At 39.3% G+C, this 21,680-nt stretch overlaps 1 protein-coding gene across 1 annotated transcript in view; it reads right to left on the bottom strand.

Moving 5' to 3' along the window:
• Positions 1 to 21,680, bottom strand: part of MSH4 (mutS homolog 4) — a 121,152-nt gene that overhangs the window by 60,900 nt on the left and 38,572 nt on the right. Inside the window, exon 8 of the mRNA XM_025402654.1 lies at positions 3,118 to 3,185. Within this exon, the coding sequence (XP_025258439.1) occupies positions 3,118 to 3,185 (68 nt within the window). The remainder of the gene's footprint in view (positions 1 to 3,117; positions 3,186 to 21,680) is intronic.

Raw genomic sequence — 21,680 nt, 5'->3', positions numbered from 1 at the left:
CTAAAGATGTATTCTATAAACCCTAAATCAATAATTAAGCTAATAAAGGCAATGAGTTATATCTAATAAGCCAACAAAGGAAATGAGATGGAATCACAAAAAATAATACAAAAGAAGGCAGAAAAAAAGAAAAAAGGGAGCAAACAGATGAGAAAAAAATGGCATATTTAAATAAAACATATCAATAATCTTATTAAGCAATAAATAAAAGTAATAAATAAATGTAATAAATACCTCAATTAAAACTAAGGTATTCTCTGATTGCATGCAAAAAGTTAAGATCTAACTATATCTCACCTACAAAAAACCTTCTTTAAATGTAAAGACAAAAATAAGTTAAAAGCAAAAGGATGGTAAAGATATGCCATGCCAACACTAACCAAAAGAAAGCCAGAGTGGCTATATTAATATTAGACACAGTAGATTTCATAGCAAAAATATTACTAGGGATAAAAAGGGTCATTTCATAATGATAACAGTCTCAATTTATAGAGGACATAGCAATCTTAAATGTGTATGAACCTAATAACAAAGATTCCAAACGCATTAGATAAAAACTGATAAAACTGCAAGGAAAAATAGACAAATCCACAATTACATTTAGAGATTTTGACACTCCTTTCTTAATAACTGATAGAACAAAAAGAACAACAACAACAACAAAAAAAATGTGAAACACCTTAGGGATATAGGAGATTTGAAGAACACTACCACACAACTTGAACAAACTGACATTTATGGAACGCTCCAACAAACAACAGTAAAATACACATGGTTTTCAAGTTCACATGGAACATTTACTAAGATTAACTCTATTTTGGGCCATAAAAACAATGTCAATAAAGCTAAATGGATCTAATACATGTTCTGTGACCATTGGGGAATTAAGTTAGAAACCAGTAACAAAAAGGTATTTGGAAAGTCCCCAAATACTGTAAATAAAATAACATACCTCTAAAAACCCATACATCAAAGAATTTCTAAAAATAAATTAGAACGTGTTTTGACCTTTTGGGATGAAAAAGAATTCACAACATATCTAACATTGTGGAATACAGCTAAAGCATTGCTCAGAGAGAAATTTATAGTACTAAAATATTTATATTAGAAGGAAAACAGGTCTCAAATCAATGACTTCAGCTTCCTCCTTTACAACCTCAAAAAAGAACAGTAGGCACAGAGTAAGCAGAAAAAAGAGTGATAAAACCAGAAATCAGTGAAATAGAGAACAGGAGAAAAAAGAGAAACCAATGAAATAGAAAGTTGGTTCCTTGAGAATACCAATAAAATTGATAACGTCGAGCCAGGCTGATTAAGAAAAACAGAGAACATATTAAAGTTATCAACATCAGGAATGAGAGAGTATATCACTGCCAATTTTACAGATATAAGAAGGGTATTATGAGACAGTTTATGCTGATAAATTGAAAAGTTGGGTGAAATGAAAAATTCTTTGAAAGACACAGCTACCAAAGCTCATTCAAGAAGAAACTGATAACCTGAAGAGCACTATGCCTATTTAATAAGTGGAATTTATAGTTAAAAACTTTCCTACCAAAAAAATTTCAGGCTTTAATGGCTTCATTTGTGAATTCCACCAAATATGTAAGGAAGAAATAATACCAGTTCTATGTAAACTCTACCAGAAAATTAAAGAGGAAAGGATATTTCCAAACTTATTTTATGAGGGCTGCTAATTTAATTCCAAACATCAGTTGTTTTAGGTTACTTTCCATTTGTAAATATTGACGTATAAGCAGCTTCAATTATTTAAGGAAACTCAGTTCTGTGTCTGCCCAACAGCTAAAGCTTTTTAGTCTAGTGATGCTTTTATTATAAATGAACTGTAAGAGTATTTTCTTTATAATACAAAAAGGCTTCCCAAACATAGATTAGCTTTCAATGGATTTACAAATGTCATCAAATTACAAATTAAATTTTATTGATGTGCAAGACTTCTTTTCTTTTTACGCATATGGGCAAAAATATACCTGTATTTCATTATAGTAAATATTCTTCTGTTCATCATAAACGGAAGAATGAAAGCTATTACTTTCTTTACAGAATGTACCTGTAAGCACTATTTAAATTTGAAAAATATCCAGTAAAGGTGTTGTTTCATTCTTAAAGGTTAAGAATATTTGAAGACTTGGTCAAGCGTGGTGGCTCACACCTGTAATCCCAGCACTTTGGGAGGCCGAGGTGGGCAGATCACTTGAGGTCAGGAGTTCAAGATCAGCCTGACCAACATGGTGAAACTCCATCTCTATTAAAAATACAAAAATTAGCCAGGCATGGTGGTGGGTGCCTGTAATCCCAGCTACTTGGGAGGCTGAGGCAAGAGAATTGTTTGAACCTGAGAGACAGAGGTTGCAGTGAGTCAAAATCACACCACTGCACTCCAGCGTTGGTGACAGAGAGAAACTCCATCTCAAAAATAATAATAATAATAGTATTTGAAGACTAATCAAACTTCACATAGTGATCACTTTTAAGAAGAATCTAAACTCTTCAGCTTTAATATATTTTAGTTATTTATTAGGCAAATATTATTATAGTCTAAGACTTTTGAAAATGATATATAACTCCTTAATATTTGATCAGTAAAAATAGGCCAATTCCTTAACTATCTAAAAAACAATTCTTTTTTTTTTTGAGACGAGGCCTCACTATGTTGCCCAGGCTGGAGTGCAGTGATGCGAACACAGCTCATTGCAGCCTTGACCTCCCAAGGCTCAAGTTATCCTCCCACCTCAGCCTCCCCGGTAGCTGGGACTACAGGCATGCAACATCATGCCCAGCCAATTTTTTGATTTTTTGTAGAGATGGGGTCTCATTTTCTTGCCCAGGCTTGTCTTGAACTGCCTTGACCTCCCAAAGTGCTGGGATTATAGGCATGAGCCACCATGCCTGACTGAAATTTTAGATTTCACGATAACATACAGGAAAATACATTAGGAAAAAAGTTTCCTCTACAATGGCATAAAATACTCCAGATATCAATAATGAAGGACTTTCCCAAAACATTTTGATATTTTCCAATTGTTACATTACATTAAGACAAGTTCCATCATATAATGTATAATAATATAATACAAAATGTATACAAAAACATACCGTGTCTTGCTTTGGAATTTGGACTAAAACAGAAAGAAGCTGCTCTGTATCAAGAAATCTTGATATAACTGAAACAAACAAACAAATGTGAGTATTTAAACTTTATGGTACAGTTGAAAATATTGACTATGTAAAATACTATCCTCAAAGAATAAAATAGAACAGTTCCACCTGCAAATATTACCTGTTTTGTCTTCTTTATCTTACGTGTAAAATGAATATAACTAAATTCTAATGTCCTTTTGTTACTTTTGAGTACTCAATCTCACCTCAAAATTTAATGCTGCTAACCATCCCTTCTGCTGTGGTTTGCCTGTCCCCACCAAAACTCATGTTGAAACTTTAATTCCTAGTGTGGCAATATTGGGAGATAAAACATTTAATAGGTGGGGTCTAGTGGAAAAACATTTGGGTCACAGAGGCGCCACTCTCACAGGCAGCTTAGTGCCATTCCTACTGAGATGAGTGAGTTAACCCCTTAATAAAACTGGATTAGTTTACACAGAAAGGGACTAGTTCCCACACAAGAACAGGTTGTTATAAAGTGAGGATGCCCCTCATTTTGCTCTCTGCATATGTCTATTTCCTCCTTGGCTGTCCTCCATGTTATGATGCATGATGAAAGCCCTGACCAGAGGCCGAGTAGATGCCAATGCCATACTCTTAGACTTTCCAGTCACTGGAATTGTGACCCAAATAAACTCGTTTCTTTGTAAATTACCCAGCCTCAGGTATTCCATTATAGCAACATGACTTACCTTCCTTCTTGAAACTCTACTTCTCTGGTTTTGATATTGTCTATCATAATTTTCTTCTCACCTTTTTGATCTCTACTTTTCCTGATGATACTTAAAAGATGCTTGGTTTAAAAGTATAGTTCAACCACTAACCACATAACCTTCCCAAGAGTTACCTAACTCCTGTAAACAATAGCTGTTCTCATCTTTTAAATGCTGATAACATCTACCTCCAAGGGTGTGTTGTGAGAATTAAGTGAGGCAATACCTGTGCTACGGTTTGAATATGCCCCCCAAAGTTCATGTGTTGGAAACTTGATCCCCAATGCAACAGTCTTGAGAGGTGGGATCTTTAAGAGATGGTTAAGCCACGAGGGCTCTGCCTCTGTGAGTGAATTAATGCTATTATCATGAGAGTGGGTTCCTGATAGAAGGATGATTTCAGCTCCCTTCCTCTCATATGCATGCATGCTCTCTTGCCCTTCCACCATGTTATGACACAGCAGGAAGGTCCTCGCCAGATGTGAGCCACTCGACTTTGATCTTCCCCACCTGCAGAACTGTAAGAAATAAATCTCTGTCCTTTATAAATTACTCAGTCTCAGATATTCTGTTATAGCAGCACAAAACAAACTAAGATAGAAAATTGGTACCAAGACTGGGGTTGTTGCCAAAACAAATACCGGAAACTGTGGAAGCAGCTTAGGAATTGAGTAATGGGAATGGGTAGAGGTTGGAAGGATTTGGAGGAGCAGGTTAGAAAAAAACCCAGATTGCCATGAACAGAACATTAAGGGCAATTCTAGTGATGGCTCAGAAAAAGGAAAGAAATGTAAGAAAAGTCTGGAATGCTGTAAAGACTACTTAAGGGGTCATGATCAGAACATTGGTAGAAATATGGACAGTAAAGGCCATTCTGATGAGGACTCAGGTGGAACTGAAAATCAAAATCTTGGAAACTGGAGTAAAGGCCATCCTTGTTACACAGTTGCAAATAACTTGGCAGAACTGTATCCATGTCCTAGGATATTGTGGAAGGCAGAACGTAAGAGGAATGAACTAGGATATCTGGCAGAAGAGCTACCTAGGCAGCAAAGAATTCAAGATGTTGCATAACTTCTTTCAGTGACTCAGAGTAAAATGAGAGAAGAGAGAAATACTTTAAAGATGACATTTATAATTTTAAAAGAAGCAGAATAAAAAAATAGGAAAACTGTCAGCCTGGCCACATAAATATATGTTCAGGAGAGAATAGTAAGGGTGTGGTCAAGTGATTGCTAAAAATATTAGCATAGAAAGAAGCCAGGTTCTATCCATGAAAACAATGAAAATGACTCCAAAAACATTTCAGAGATCTAGGGAAGCTAGGACCTTGAGGGCAAGGTTTCCAGCGAGGTGCTTGTGAGACCTCAGCATTTGCTGCCCTGCAGCATCTTGGAATTCTGCTCCCTCAATTCTGGCATAGCACTGCTCAGCCACCACAGCTGTAGCTCAAGTGAGCCCAGCTGCAGCTCAACCCACTGCTCCAGAAGGTATAAGCTATATATCTTGGCAGTGTCTACATGGTGCTAATTCTGCAAGCACACAGAATGCAAGAGGTATGAAGCAATGGTGGCTTCTGCCTAAATTTCAAAGGATGTTGAGGATAGCCTGGGGCCCTGGCAGAGACTTATCATGGGGCAGAGCCACCACAGACAGCCTACCACAGAGAGCCCCTACTATGCCTAGTGGAGCCATAGGACAGAGGCCATCATTCACAGAGTCCCCACTAGGGCAATGCCTTGTAAAGCCATGGGAGTGGGGTAATCACCCCCCACCTCCCTACCCTGAGACCACAGAACTATAGGGTGCACCAGCATGTAATTCCAGTCTGAGAAAGCCATAGGCATGAGACTGCAAACCATGAGAGCTGCTGAGTGGACTAAGCCCTGAGGCTGCCTGAGGCCTTGAGAGCCCAACTTCTAACCCACTGTGCCCCTGATGCAGGATATGGAGTCAAAAAAGATTATTCTTCAGCTTTAAGACTTACTGTTATTTTCCTTGTGAGGTTTGAACTGATTTCCTTGGGCCTGTTACTCCTTTCTTATTGCCTATTTCTCCCTTTTGTAATGGGAATGTTTATCCTATGCCTGTCCCAACATTTTGGAAGTAGATAACTTGTTTAATTTCTTAGGCTCATAGCTGGTGGGGAATTTGCCTCAGGATGAATCATGCCTTGAGTCTCACATATCTGATTCAGATGAGATCCTAGACTTTTGAGTAAGTGTTGAAATGAGTTAAGACTTTAGGCCTATTTTGCATGTGAGAATGACATGAATTTGGGGGAGCCAAGAGCAGAATGCTATGGTTTGAATGTGTCCCCAAAGTTCATGCATTAGAAACTTAATCTCAATGCAACCTTGTTGAGAGGTAGGACCTTTAAAGGGTGATTAGGTGAAGAGGGCTCTGCCCTTATGAATGGATTAATGCCATTATCACAGAAGTGGGTTCTGGAAGTAAATTCCAGATAAAAGGATGAGTTTGCTCCCCTTCCTCTCTCTCTTGTATGTGTGCTCTCTTGTCCTTCTGCCTTTTGGCATGGGGTGATGCATCAAGAAGGCCCTCACCGGATACACAGGTCCCTTAACCTTGCAGATTCCAGCCTTCAGAACTGTAAGAAATAAATCACTATTCTTTATAAATTACCCAGTCTCAGGTATTTTATTACAGCAACACAAATAGACTATGACAATGTGCAAAGTGTCTTGCATTTACCACCACTCAAAAACTTATTTTATTCTTCTCAATTTATTTTCCAGCTTATAGTGTGCTACAAAAATAAACTTATAGAAAACTGTAATCCATCTCTTTTAAATATCCCCAGGTATTTTTTTAAAAAACTTTTAACCATTTCAGCCCAGGTGTGGTGGCTCATGCCTATAATCCCAGTACTTTGGGAGGCCAAGACAGGAGATCACTTGAGCTCAGTAGTTTGAGACCAGCCTTGGCAACACAGTGAGACCCTGTCTCTCCAAAAAATATGAAAATTAGCCATGTGTGATGGTGCCTACCTGTAGTCCCAGCTACTCAGGAGGCTGAGGTGGGAGGATGGCTTGAGCCAGGTAGGTAGAAGTTGCAGTGAGCCAAGATTGTGCCACTGCACTCCAGCCTGGGCAACAGAGCCAGACTCTGTCTCAAAAAAATTAATAAAAATAAATATAAATAAGTAATAAACTGTAACCATTTAACAGAGACTGTTTAAAAATGTACTTATTTCCCCATACTTGAAATACAGTAAACAATGATAACTGTTTCTTAAGGACTCATGGTTATTATCACTGTAATATATAACCTTAAAAGTTTTTGTGTAGAGTTACTAACACTTTCTCAAAGTGGTGTCATGCTGTTATCCCTCAAAATACAAAATAAGAGCCGGGTGTGGTGGCTTATGCCTATAATCCCAGCACTTTGGGAGGCTGAGGTAGGAGAATCACTTGAATCCAAGAGGTGGAGGTTGCAGTGAGCCAAGATTGCACCATTGCACTCTGGCCTGGGCAGCAAGGGTGAAACTCTTGTCTCCCCCCAAAAAAAGATACCCACAAAATAAGAAAATGTTTATTTAATCTGCTACCTGTTCAAACTGTCAGGCGTCTTTTGAAAGTTTTCAGTTTGCCTACCTCTAGAACTGTCCCCTTTCTAATTTTCCATTTCTATGGTAATTCATTATGTTAAAACTGTGTTTTGAGGACTAAGCTCTGATTTTCTATCTGGCCCAAATTCCTACCTAAGGGGTCTGGGGAGGTATGCCCTACAAACCATAGATTCTCATCAGATGGGTTTTATTTGGCCCTGTATATTGTGACTTGCTTTTCAATCTGACTCTGGCATAAAATTATGAAACAAGGAATACAATATTTAACCCCAAAATATACTTCCTTGCCATGCCTTGAAATTGCCCTGCAAAGTCTCTTGTGGGAAAAATTCACATTCTATAGAGAATCCCCTTACCCCTTTGTTTTCCTTCCTTTCTTTGCAGATCCAGAAGATAATCAACTAAGAGCCAGGCATCCTTTCAGATCCAGTAAGAAACATTTTACAACCTGCTCTCTCTCTGAAGTCTGCTATCTGAGAGATTACTCTGCACAATAAAACTTGGTCCCCATAATCCTTTATCTTAACCTGAACATTCCTTTCCATTAATCCCAAGTCTTCAGGTAAACTCAACCAACTGTCAACTAGAAAATGTTTAAATGTATCTATAGTCTGGAAGTTCCACCACCTGCTTTGAGTTGTCCTGCCTTTCTGAACCAAACCATTGTACTTCTTAAACGTATTTGATTGATGTCTCATGCCTCCCTAAAATATATAAAACCAAGCTGTACTCCGACTCTCTTGGGTACATGTTCTCAGGACCTCCTGAGGGCTGTTTTCATGTGCCATGGTCACTCATATTTGGCTCAGAATAAATCTCTTCAAATATTTTACAGAGTTTGATTCTTTTTGCCAAAAGTTTAAAAAATTAGAATAGGCTGAATAGATTGCGGTTATAATATTCATTATATTCAGTATGGCACAATACTATTATGACATTTTACGTGTGATTCTACTAGTCAGACTCTCTTAAACCCTCATTTATGTTGCTCTTTCTCTTTCCAGACTCCTTTTTCTTCCTTTCCCCAAATCTATCATTACAACCAGAATGTTTCTAAAACAGGATTTGATCAGTACTCTCTAGGTTCAGAATGGTCAGCTCCATATTGCCTGAGGAAAAAAATTAAACTTCTTAGCATTATAAAAAGGCCCTTCATAGTCTAGTCTCAATCCTCATTTCCTGCTATTCCCCAAGGCTTTAAGGCATAAATAACTACTGGTCAATCCTTAAATACAGCTAGCTCTTTTATATTAACCTAAGTACAGCCAGGCATGGTGACTTGTGCCTGCAATCCTAGCACTTTGGGAGGTTGAGATGACAGGATTGCTTGAAGTCAGGAGTTCAAGTTCAGCCTGGGCAACAGAGCAAGACCCTGGCTCTACAAAAAGTGTAAAAATTAGCCAGCCATGGTGGTGCAGGCCTGTAGACATAGCTTCTCAAGAGGCTGCAGCAAAAGGATCACTTGAACCCAGAGGTTTATTACAGTAAGCTATGATAGTGCCACTGCACTATAGTCTGGGTGACAGAGCGAGACCCTGTGAAAGAAAGAGAGAACAAAAAGAGAGAGAGAGAGAGAGAGGGGGAGGGGGGAGGGAGGGAGTGGGGAAGTGAGGGAGGGAAGGAAATGACTGGTCAAGATCACAGCCAATGGCATGCATACCAGATCTTTATCCTAACCACTATATCCAAAAAACATCTGCATTACTCCTATGGACATCAACATACATTGCACAGGCATGTTCCCTTCATCTCGAATATCACTGCTAGGATTCTCCTGTTGCTAAAATCCTATTCCTTCTTTTAAGATTAAGACAAAGCTGAAATATTATTCCTGCAAATCCCATCTGGATTCTGTCTTTATCCCAACTCCTTTCTCTGTGTTCCCATGAACTACTCAATTGTTATTGCATTTATCACATTGTATCAAAATTATTTAATTAGAGTTCTGTTGCCCTAACATGGATGTGAGGTCCTTGAGGACAGATATAGCTTAATGTTCCTCATCTTTTTATCCCTAACACCTATAGAATGTCTATAATAAAGGAGGTACTGGGGTTTTTTTTTTAAAGGTTTAGATTCTCATATTTTAATGAACTGTAAAAATTACCCTCCCACTCTGCCCTATGCCCTGCTCCCCTACTTTATTGTGTGTTAAGATAAATTACCAACCATTAAGACATAGAAAACATGGCTCACACCTGTAATCCCAACACTTTGGAAGGTCAAGGCAGGTGGATCACTTGAGGTCAGGAGTTTGAGACCAGCCTGGCCAACATGGTGAAACCCCATCTCTACTAAAAACACAAAAATTAGCCAGGTGTGGGGGTGGGTGCCTGTAATCCTAGCTACTTAGGAGGCTGAGGCTGGAAAATCACTTGAACCCAGGAAGCAGGGTTGCAGTGAGCTGAGATTGCACCATGGCACTCCAGCCTGGGCGACAGAGTGAAACTCTGTCTCAAAAAAAAAAAAAAAAGAAAAAGAAAAGAAAAAAAGAAAAGGACAGAAAAAGATATAGAAAACAGAGAAACATTTATTTATAGATATCAATTTGAAATTTTCAGTCATAAGGAATTTAAAAACTTAAAATATATGAAAATTAAAGTTTAAAAAAATCCAAGTTTATCACCAAAATTTTATCATACAAACAGTATTGTCCTGGGAATAACAGAACACAATTTCAACAGATTCAACAGCAAATCAATAGTTTAACAAATATGTTAAACTGTTATGTCCTAGCCTTATATGAGAATTACCCAACAAAATATGCATTTACAATACAGTAAAATAAGTTTCATAACAAGATACTACAGGAAACATGTACTAAAGATGCCTAACACTGACTTGGGGTATCAGAAAGGCCTGTAGCAGAAGTCACATCTAAACTGGAATGGTAAAAGGTGAACTGCAGTAGCTACAGAAGCCTGGGAGAAGGAGTTGCAGGGAAGGAGGAGGAGGTATTCTAGGCAAAAATTATAGAGTTCCAAGGCCCGAAAATGACAGCATATATGTTCAAGTAACTTATAGAAGTTCATTTAGACTAGAAGACAGAATGGAGAGTGAGGAGTAGCAAGAGATGCTGTAGGAGATTACAGGAAAACAGCTATATGGAAGAGTTTGCATTTTAATCTAAAAGTTGTGAGAAGAGAATCTAAAGAGAAAAGATTGAAGGATTTTATGCAGATGAGTATAGTAACCAACACCCTTCCCCAGTTCCCCACAGAGATCTGCTTCCTAATCCCTGGAATTTGTGAATATGTTAACTGATAAAAGGAAGTTTCTAGTTGGGATTAAATTAAGGGTCTTGAGACAGAGAGATTATCCTGGATTGTCTCTTGGCCCCAGTGTAATCGTAAGAGTTCTTACAAGAGGGTGGCAGGAGGATCAGAGTCAGAGAGAGAAGATATAAGTACAAAAGCAGAAGTCAGAGGAAGGGAAAATGTTCTACTTCTGGCTTTAAAGATAGAGGAAGGGCTAAGAGCCAAGAACTGTAGGCGGCCTCTAGAAAGTGGAAAGAGCAAGGAAATGTACTCCCTCTCCAGAGCCTCCAGAAAAATGTAGACCTGCTGACACACTGATTTTAGCCCAGTGAAACTGATTTCAGACCTCCAGAACTGTGAGATAATACATTAGTGTTGTTTTAAGCCCCTAAATTTGTGGTGATGTTTTATATCCACATTAAGAAATGAATACAGAGTGATACGCTCAGATGTATGTTTTCAAACGATCACTCAGGCAACAATGTAAAGAAGAGGCTAGAAACAGCAAGGTTGAAGAAGGGTGACCAAATAGGAGGCTCTTACAAGAAATGAGATGAGAGAATTAAGGTATCCTGGGTTGCAGTGGCAGCCATGGGGATAGAAGAAGCAGATACATCCAAGAGGTCTATAGCAAGGAGACGTGGCAGATTTGATGACTGAATGGAAGGAAGGTAAGAGTTAAGAATGACTTTCATGTATCTAGCTTGCATAAAGAGGTTGGATGTGGAGCTACTCACTGAAACCAGGAAGAACTGATTTAGAAAAGAAGATGGTGGCCGGGCACAGTGGTTCACGCCTGTAATCCCAGCACTTTGGGAGGCCGAGGTGGGTGGATCACCTGAGGTCAGGAGTTCGAGACCAGCCTGGGCAACATGCAGAAAATCCCATCTCTACTAAAAATACAAAAATTAGTCAGGTGTGGTGGCGGCTGCCTGTACTCTTAGCTACTCGGGAAGCTGAGGCAAGAGAATCACTTGAACCCTGGAGGCAGAGGTTGCAGTGAGCTGAGATTGCACCATTGCACTCCAGCATAGGTGACAGCAAGACTCTGTCTCAAAAAAAAAAAAAAAAGATGGCACAGTTTGGGCACATTAAGTTTCAGGTGATTTAGTAACACCTAATAAATGCTCTGATTCCATTCAAGCTGCTATAAAATATTACCACAAGCTGAGTGGCTTATAAACAAGAGAAATTTATTTTTCACAGTTCTGGAGGCTGGGAAGTTCTCACCTCAAGGTGCTGGGCAGATTCAGTGTCTGGTAAGAGCCCACTTTCTGGCTCATAGATGGCACCTTCTCGCTGTATCTTCACATGGTAGAAGGGGCAAGGAGTCTCTCTTGAACTTCTTTTATAAGGGCACTGATCCCATTTATAAGGTCTCTGCTGCCCTGATGTAATCACCTCCCAAAGGCCCCACCTCCTAATACTATCACCTTGAAGGTGAGGACTTCAACATATGAATTTTGGAGAAGCACAACATGCAGATCACAGCAAATGCTCAGAAGGCGATAAGATACTTGAGTCCAAAGGTCTGGAGAGATATTTGGGCATCAGATGTAAATTTGGAAGTCATGACTATGTGAATAATAATCATAAAACCATGAAACTGGGTAAGTCATATAATAAGGACATTCAGGATAAAAGGACAACCCAGAACATATCTTTGAAGAGCCATAGCATTTAGGAAATAAACAAAGGAAGATAAGTATATTAAAAAGACTCAGAAGGAAACCACAAAGATGTAGGAAGAAAATCAGGAGATTGTGTAATCACAGAAGCAAAGAAAGACAGTAATTCAATAATGACAGATATTCAGCAGTATCAAATAAATTGTGGATATTTCTCTTATTCAAATAAGAGAACTAATGTGTCCATTACATTTAACAATTTGCCTGTTGTTGACTGTGTTAGGTTGGGTTCTCCAGAAACAGACACTGAGGCAAGGACTTATGTGCCAGTAACTTATTAAGAATGTGCTTCCAAGCCTGGGCAACACAGTGAAACCCCGTGTCTACCAAAAACATAAAAATTAGCTAAGTGTGGTGGCACATGCCTATAGTACCAGCTACTTGGGAGGCTGAGGTGCGAGGCTTGCTTGTACGCAGGAGGTAGAGGTTGCAGTGAGCTGAAATTGCACTACCACACTCCAGCCTAGGCAACAGAGTGAGACCTTCCCCCCGCCCCCAAAAAAAAGAAAGGAAGGAAGAAAGAAAGAAAAAAGAAAAAGAAAGAAAGAGAAAAAGACTCTGCTTCCAGAAGAAACCAGTAGAGCAGTGAAAAAGGACAGAGAAGGGAAACTAAGCCAACCAACAGTGTGATTTCAGGCGAAGTTATGTGGAAGGTAACTTCAACTAATCTTGCAAAGGAATTCTGGAGTTTAAGTTATATTCCATTTTTTGCCAAATCAATGTGAAAGAGCTGGGTTTTCATACCTTCACACCATACAGTCATTTAAGGGCTACCAGGCATTTTGGGTACTCTGTGATTAAGAACAAAGGGCTCTAACAGTCTGAAGGTAGGCCTAGGAAAAGAGTCCAGGTGTGGGCCATTAGGCACACAGAACAGCAAAAGGTGCACACTGAAAGGTAAAAGTGATCCAAGATGATCTGTACAGAAAACCAACAAGATCTGCTCCAGTGACCTTGACAAGAGCAGTCTCAGCGCAGTACTGGGCACAGAAATGACTGCAGCACATTGAGATGTGCTGATGAAGAGAAGATAGTGAGCATAGGAAATTTGTTTTTCAACAGGTTTGGCTATGAATAGAGAAGTGATATAGTGGTAGCTGGAGAAGATGAAGTCCAGGGAGAGTTTTTACAAAGATGGGAGAGACATGAGGAAGTTTAAATCCTCTTAGAAGAAGGCCATATTGAGAAAAATAATGAAGATACAGGAGATAAGTGCAAGTATGGGATCCAGGGCACAGATGGAGGAATTAGCTAGAGAATACCACTTCTGGCTTAAACGAAGGGAGTGAAAAGTAGATAAGTAAAAATGCATATTTGGTAGCAGAAAGTTTAAAAAGATAACAATGGTTGCAGCTTGACCAATGTAACATGCTTAAATGACTTTTCATATTCTTGGCACTTATGTATTACACTAAATGGCAGGTACAGGTAGACCAACAAGATGTTGCTGTTAACAAGAAAAGAAAGGATAGTTAAAAATGGCCTCTTTCTGCCTTTCCCAATACTAAATACACAGGAATATATATATATTTAAAAAAGAACATACTGAACAACATTGGACAGAGTCACAGTCAATATAATACCAGAATTTTGAAGGAACTACACTAATAAAAGGTATTTGGAATTGGACTGAAGAAAACCTACTCAGGTAGCAAATGCCTTCTAGATTTGAATGCACCACTTTCATTTAGACTACCAGAACACAAGCTGGGGTAGACAGGCAACTGGAGGTATGGAAGACAGACCAAGCTGCAAGCAACCAAAACCTGGATAAAGAGTAGTACATATAAACTATCCTTCCACCTACAGATTTCAGAAGAAAACTGCACCACCATGACAGTGGACAAACAGCCAGGCTGCAAAGGCAACCTTCTTTTCCTTTTTCTTTTTCATTTTTTATTTATTATTATTATACTTTAAGTTCTAGGGTACATGTGAACAACATGCAGGTTTGTTACATATGTATACATGTGCCATGTTGGTGTCCTGAACCCGTTAACTTGTCATTTACATTAGGTATATCTCCTAATGCTATCCCTCCCTTCTCCCCCTACCCCATGACAGCCCCTGGTGTGTGATGTTCCTCACCCTGTGTCCAAGTGTTCTCATTGTTCAATTCCCACCTATAAGTGAAAACATGTGGTGTTTGGTTCTCTGTCCTTGTGATAGTTTGCTCAGAATGATGGTTTCTAGCTTCATCCATGTCCCTACAAAGGACACGAACTCATCATTTTTTATGGCTGCATAGTATTCCATGGTGTATATGTGCCACATTTTCTTAATCCAGTCTATCACTGATGGACATTTGGGTTGGTTCCAAGTGTTTTCTATTGTGAATAGTGCCACAATAAACATACGTGTGCATGTGTCTTTATAGCAGCATGGTTTATAATTCTTTGGGTATATGCCCAGTAATGGGATGGCTGGGTCAAATGGTATTTCTAGTTCTAGATCCTTGAGGAATCGCCACACTGTCTTTCACGATGGTTGAACTCATTTACATTCCCACCAAAAGTGTAAAAGTGTTCCTATTTCTCCACATCCTTTCCAGCACCTGTTGTTTCCTGACTTTTGAACGATTGCCATTCTAACTGGTGTGAGATGGTATCTCATTGTCATTTTGATGTGCATTTCTCTGATAGCCAGTGACGATGAGCATTTTGTCATGTGTCTGTTGGCTGCAGAAATGTCTTCTTTTGAGAAGTGTATGTTCATATCCTTTGCCCACTTTTGATGGGGTTGTTTGATTTTTCTTGCAAATTTGTTTAAGTTTTTTGTAGATTCTGGATATTAGCCCTTTGTCAGATGGGTAGATTGTAAAAATTTTCTCCCATTCTGTAGGTTGCCTGTTCACTCTGATGGTAGTTTCTTTTGCTGTGCAGAAGCTCTTTAGTTTAATTAGATCCCATTTGACAATTTTGGCTTTTGTTGCCATTGTTTTTGGTGTTTTAGACATGAAGTCCGTGCCCATGCCTATGGCCTGAATGGTATTGCCTAGGTTTTCTTCTAGTGTTTTTATGGATTTAGGTCTAACATTTAAGTCTTTAATCCATCTTGAATTAATTTTTGTATAAGGTGTAAGGAAGGGATCCAGTTTCAGCTTTCTACATATGGCTAGCCAGTTTTCCCAGCACCATTTATTAAATAGGGAATCCTTTCCCCATTTCTCGTTTTTGTCAGGTTTGTCAAAGATCAGATGGTTGTAGATGTGTGATATTATTTCTGAGGGTTCTATTCTGTTCCATTGGTCTATATCTCTGTTTTGGTACCAGTAACAAGCTGTTTTGGTTACTGTAACCTTGTAGTATAGTTTGAAGTCAGGTAGTGTGATGCCTCCAGCTTTGTTCTTTTGGGTTAGGATTGTCTTGACAATGCAGGTGCTTTTTGGGGTTCCATATGGATTTTAAAGTAGTTTTTACCAATTCTGCAAAGAAAGTCATTGTTAGCTTGAAGGGGATGGCATTGAATCTATAAATTACCTTCGGCAGTATGGCCATTTTCACAATATTGATTCTTCCTATCCATGAGCATGGAATGTTCTTCTATTTGTTTGTGTTCTCTTTTATTTTGTTGAGCAGTGCTTTGTAGTTCTCATTGAAGAGGTCCTTCACATCCCTTGTAAGTTGGATTCCTAGGTATTTTATTCTCTTTGAAGCAATTGTGAATGGGAGTTACTCGTGATTTGGCTCTCTGTTTGTCTGTTATTGGTGTATAGGAATGTTTGTGATTACTACACATTCATTTTGTGTCCTGAGACTTTGCTGAAGTTGCTTATCAGCTTAAGGAGATTTTGGGCTGAGATGATGGGGTTTTCTAAATAAACAATCATGACATCTGCAAACAGGGACAATTTGACTTCCTCTTTTCCTATTTGAATACCCTTTATTTCTTTCTCTTGCCTGATTACCCTGGCCAGAACTTCCAACACTATGTTGAATAGGAGTGGTGAGAGACGGCAACCCTGTCTTGTGCCAGTTTTCAAAGGAAATGCTTCCAGTTTTTACCCATTCAGTATGATATTGGCTGTGGGTTTGTCATAAATAGCTCTTACTATTTTGAGATACATCCCATCAATACCTAGTTTATTGAGAGTTTTTAGTATGAAGGGCTGTTGAATTTTGTCGAAGGCCTTTTCTGCATCTATTGAGACAATCATGTGGTTTTTGTCTTTGTTTATGTTTATATGATGGATGACGTTCATTGATTTGCATATGTTGGACCAGCCTTGCAACCCAGGGATGAAGCCAACTTGAGTGTGGTGGATAAGCTATTTGATGTGTTGCTGGATTCAGTTTGCCAGTATTTTATTGAGGATTTTTGCATTGATGTTCATCAGGAATATTGGTCTAAAATTCTCTTTTTTTATTGTGTCTCTGCCAGGCTTTGGTATCAGGATGATGCTGGCCTCATAAAATGAATTAGGGAGGGTTCTGTCTTTTTCTATTGATTGCAATAGTTTCAGAAGGAATGGTCCCAGTGCCTCTTTGTACCTCTGGTAGAATTCACCTGTGAATCTGTCTGGTCCTGGACTTTTTTTGGTTGGTAGGCTCTTAGTTATTGCCTCAATTTCAGAGCCTGTTATTGGTCTATTCAGGGATTCACTTTCTTTCTGGTTTAGTCTTGGGAGGGTGTATGTGTCCAGGAGTTTATCCATTTCTTCTAGATTTTCTAGTTTATTTGCATAGAGGTGTTTATAGTATTCTCTGATGGTAGTTTGTATTTCTGTGGGATCAGTGGTGATATCCCCTTTATCAGTTTTTATTGCATCTTTTTTATTCTTCTCTCTTTTCATCTTTATTTGTCTTGCTAGCAGTCTATCAATTTTGTTGACCTTTCCAAAAAACCAGGTCCTGGATTCATTGATTTTTTTGAAAGGTTTTCTGTGTCTCTCCTTCCATTCTGCTCTGATCTTAGTTATTTATTGCCTCCTGCTAGCTTTTGAAGGTGTTTGCTCTTGCTTCTCTAGTTCTTTTAATTGAGATGTTAGCGTGTCAATTTTAGATCTTTCCTGCCTTCGCTTCTGGTCATTTAGTGCTATATATTTCCCTCTACACACTGCTTTAAATGTGTCCCAGAGATTCTGGTATGTTATGTCTTTGTTCTCATTGATTTCAAAGAACATCTTTATTTCTGCCTTCATTTCATTATGTACCCAATAGTCATTCAGGAGCAGGTTGTTCAGTTTCCATGTAGTTGAGTGGTTTTGAGTGTGTTTCTTAATCCTCAGTTCTAGTTTCATTGCACTGTGGTCTGAGTGTTAGTTTGTTATAATTTCTGTTGTTTTACATTTGCTGAGGATTGCTTTACTTCTAACTATGTGGTCAATTTTGGAATAAGTGTGATGTGGTGCTGAGAAGAATGTATTTTCTATTGATCTGGCGAGGCGAGTTCTGTAGATATCTATTAGGTCCACTTGGTTCAGAGCTGAGTTCAAGTCCTGGATATCTTTGTTAACTTTCTGTCTCGTGGATCTGTCTAAGGTTGACAGTGGGGTGTTAAAGTCTCCCATTATTATTGTGACTCTAAGTCTCTTTGTAGGTCTCTAAGGACTTGCTTTATGAATCTGGGTGCTCCTGTATTGGGTGCATATATATTTAGGATAGTTAGCTCTTCTTGTTGAATTGATCCCTTTACCATTATGTAATGGTGTTCTTTGTCTCTTTTGATCTTTGTTGGTTTAAAGTCTGTTTTATCAGAGACTAGGATTGCAACCCCTGCTTTTTTGTTTGTTTGTTTTCCATTTACTTGGTAGATCTTCCTCCATCTGTTTATTTTGAGCCTATGTGTGTCTCTGCATGTGAGATGGGTCTCCTAAATACAGCACACTGATGGGTCTTGACTCTTTATCCAATTTGCCAGTCTGCGTTTTAGTTGGAGCATTTAGCCCATTTACATTTAAGGTTAATATTGTTATGTGTTAATTTGATCCTGTCATTATGATGTCAGCTGGTTATTTTGCTCATTAGTTGGTTCAGTTTCTTCCTAGCATTGATGGTCCTTAAAATTTGGCAAGTTTTTGCAGTGGCTGGTACTGGTTGTTCCTTTCCATGTTTAGTGCTTCTTTCAGAAGCTCTTGTAAGGCAGGCCTCATGGTGACAAAATCTCTCAGCATTTGCTTTTCTGTAAAGGATTTTATTTCTCCTTCCCTTATGAAGCTTGGTTTGACTGGATATGAAATTCTGGGTTGAAAATTATTTTCTTTAAGAATGTTGAATATTGGCTCCCACTCTCTTCTGGCTTGTAAAGTTTCTGCTGAGAGATCTGCCGTTAGTCAGATGGGCTTCCCTTTGTGGGTAACCCGACCTTTCTCTCTGGCTGCGCTTAACATTTTCTCTCATTTCAACTTTGGTGAATCTGACAATTATGTCTTGGAGTTGCTCTTCTCGAGGAGTATCTTTGTGGCATTCTCTGTATTTCCTGAATTTGAATGTTGGCCTGCCTTGCTAGGTTGGTGAAGTTCTCCTGGATAATATCTTGAAGAGTGTTTTCCAACTTGGTTCCATTCTCGCTGTCAGTTTCAGGGACACCAATCAGACGTAGATTTGGTCTTTTCACATAGTCCCATATTTCTTGGAGGCTTTGTTCATTTCTTTTTACTTTTTTCTCTACACTTCTCTTCTCACTTCATCTCATTCATTTGATCTTCAATCACTGATACCCTTTCTTCCACTTGATCGAATCGGCTACTGAAGCTTGTGCATGCATCATGTAGTTCTCGTGCCATGGTTTTCAGCTCCATCTGGTCATTTAAGGACTTCTCTATACTGTTTATTCTAGTTAGCCATTGGTCTCATCTTTTTTCAAGGTTTTTAGCTTCTTCATGATGGGTTTGAACATCCTTCCTTAGCTCGGAGAAGTCTGTTATTACCAATCTTCTGCAGCCTTCTTCTCTCAACTCGTCAAAGTCATTCTCTGTCCAGCTTTGTTCTGTTGTTGGTGAAGAGCTGTATTACTTTGGAGGAGAAGAGGCGCTCTGATTTTCAGAATTTTCAGCTTTTCTGCTCTGGTTTCTCCCCATCTTTGTGGTTTTATCTACCTTTGGTCTTTGATGATGATGACATAGAGATGGGGTTTTGGTGTGGATGTCCTTTCTGTTTGTTAGTTTTCCTTCTATCAGTCAGGACCCTCAGTTGCAGGTGTGTTGGAGTTTGCTAAAGGTCCTGTTTGCCTAGGTATCACCAGCGGAGGATGCAGAACAGCAAATATTGCAGAACCGCAGATGCTACTGTCTGATCCTTCTTCTGGAAGCTTCATCTCAGAGGGGCACCTGGCTGTATGAGGTGTCAGTTGGCCCCTACTGGGAGATATCTCCCAATTAGGCTACTCGGGGGTCAGGGACCCACTTGAGGAGCCAGTCTGTCCATTCTCAGATTTCAAACTCCATGCTGGGAGAACCACTACTGTCTTCAAAGCTGTCAGACAGTGACGTTTAAGTCTGCAGAAGTTTCTGCTGCTTTTTGTTCAGCTATGGCCTGCCCCCAGAGGTGGAGTCTTCAGAGGCAGGTAGGCTTCCTTGAGCTGCGGTGGGCTCCACCCAGTTGGAGCTTCTGGGCTGCTTTGTTTACCTACTCAAGCCTCAGCCATGGCAGATGCCCCTCCCTCAGGCTCACTGCTGCCTTGCAGTTCAATCTCAGACTGCTGTGCTAGCAGCGAGCAAGGCTCTGTGGGTGTGGGACCCTCCAAGCCAGGCACAGGATATAATATCCTGGTGTGCCATTTGCTAAGACCAGTGGAAAAGTGCAGTATTAGGAGTGTCCTGATTTTCCAGGTACTGTCTGTCACGGCTTCCCTTGGCTAGGAAAAGGAATTCCTGACCCCTTGCACTTCCCGGTTGAGGTGATGCCTCACCCTGCTCCATGGGCTGCACCCACTGTCTGACAAGCCCCAGTGAGATGAACCCAGCACCTCAGTTGGAAATGCAGAAATCACCCGTCTTCTGTGTCACTCATGCTGGGAGCTGCAGACTGGAGCTGTTCTTATTTGGCCATCTTGGAACCTCCCCTCTTTTCCCTTTTTTAAAAAAATTTATTTTGGATTTATGGGGTACATGTGCAGGTTTGTTGCATAGATACATTGTGTGATGCTGAGTTTGGGCTTTGACTGAATCCAGCACTCAGATAGTAAACATAGTACCCAATATTTTTGAACCCTTGCCCCACTCCTCTCCCCTTTTGAAGTCCCCAATATCTATTGTTCCCAACTTTATATCACCATGTGTACCCAATGTTTAGCTCCCACATATAAGTGAGAACATGCAATATTTGGTTTTCTGTTTCTGCATACATTCACTTAGAATAATGGCCTCCAGCTACATCCATGCTGCCAAAAAGAACATGTTTTCATTCTTTTTATGACAGCATAGTATTCCAAGGTGTATATGTACCAAACTTTCCTCACCCACTCCACTGTTGATAGGCACCTGGGTTCATTCCATGTCTTTGATACCACGAATAATGTTGCAATAAATATACGAGTGCAGGTGTCTTTTTGGGAGAACAATTTATTTACCTTTGGGTATATATCCAGTAATGGGATTGCTGGGTTGAATGGTAATTCTATTTTTAGTTCTCTGAGAAATCTCCAAACTGCTTTCCACAGAGGCTGAACTAATTTACAATCCTAACAACAATGTATAAGCATTTCCTTCTCTCTGCAGACTTGCCAATATCTGTTATTTTTTGACTTTTTAATAGTAGCTATTCCAACTGGTGTGAGATGGTATCTCACTGTGGTTTTGATTTGTACTTTTCTGAAGATTAGTGACATTGAGCATTTTTTCATATGTTTATTGGTCGGTTGTATGTCTTCCTTTTGAGAAGCTTCTGTTGATGTATTTTGCCCAGGGCAATTTTCTTATTCAAATAAGGGAACTAAGGTGTCCATTAAATTTAACAATATGGACAGTGGATGTTAAAGTCTTCCACTATTATTGTGTGGGACTCTAAGTCTCTTTGTAGGTCTCCAAGGACTTGCTTTATGGATCTGGGTGCTCCTGTATTGGATGCAAGTATATTTAGGATAGTTAGCTCTTCTTGTTGTATTGATCCCTTGACCATTATGTAATGGCCTTCTTTGTCTCTTTTGATCTTTGTCGGTTTAAAGTCCATTTTATCAGAGACTAGGATTGCAACCCCTGTATTTTTTTTTTTTTTTTTTTGCTTTCCATTTTCTTGACAAATATTCCTCCATCCCTTTATTTTGAGCCTATGTGTGTCTTTGCACGTGAGATGGGTCTCCTGAATACAGCACA

This window comes from Theropithecus gelada, chromosome 1 (genome assembly GCF_003255815.1).
Source record: "Theropithecus gelada isolate Dixy chromosome 1, Tgel_1.0, whole genome shotgun sequence".
Taxonomy (NCBI): domain Eukaryota; kingdom Metazoa; phylum Chordata; class Mammalia; order Primates; family Cercopithecidae; genus Theropithecus; species Theropithecus gelada.
Note: the sequence above shows the minus strand (reverse complement) of the source record. Positions and strands in the feature narration are given on the sequence as shown.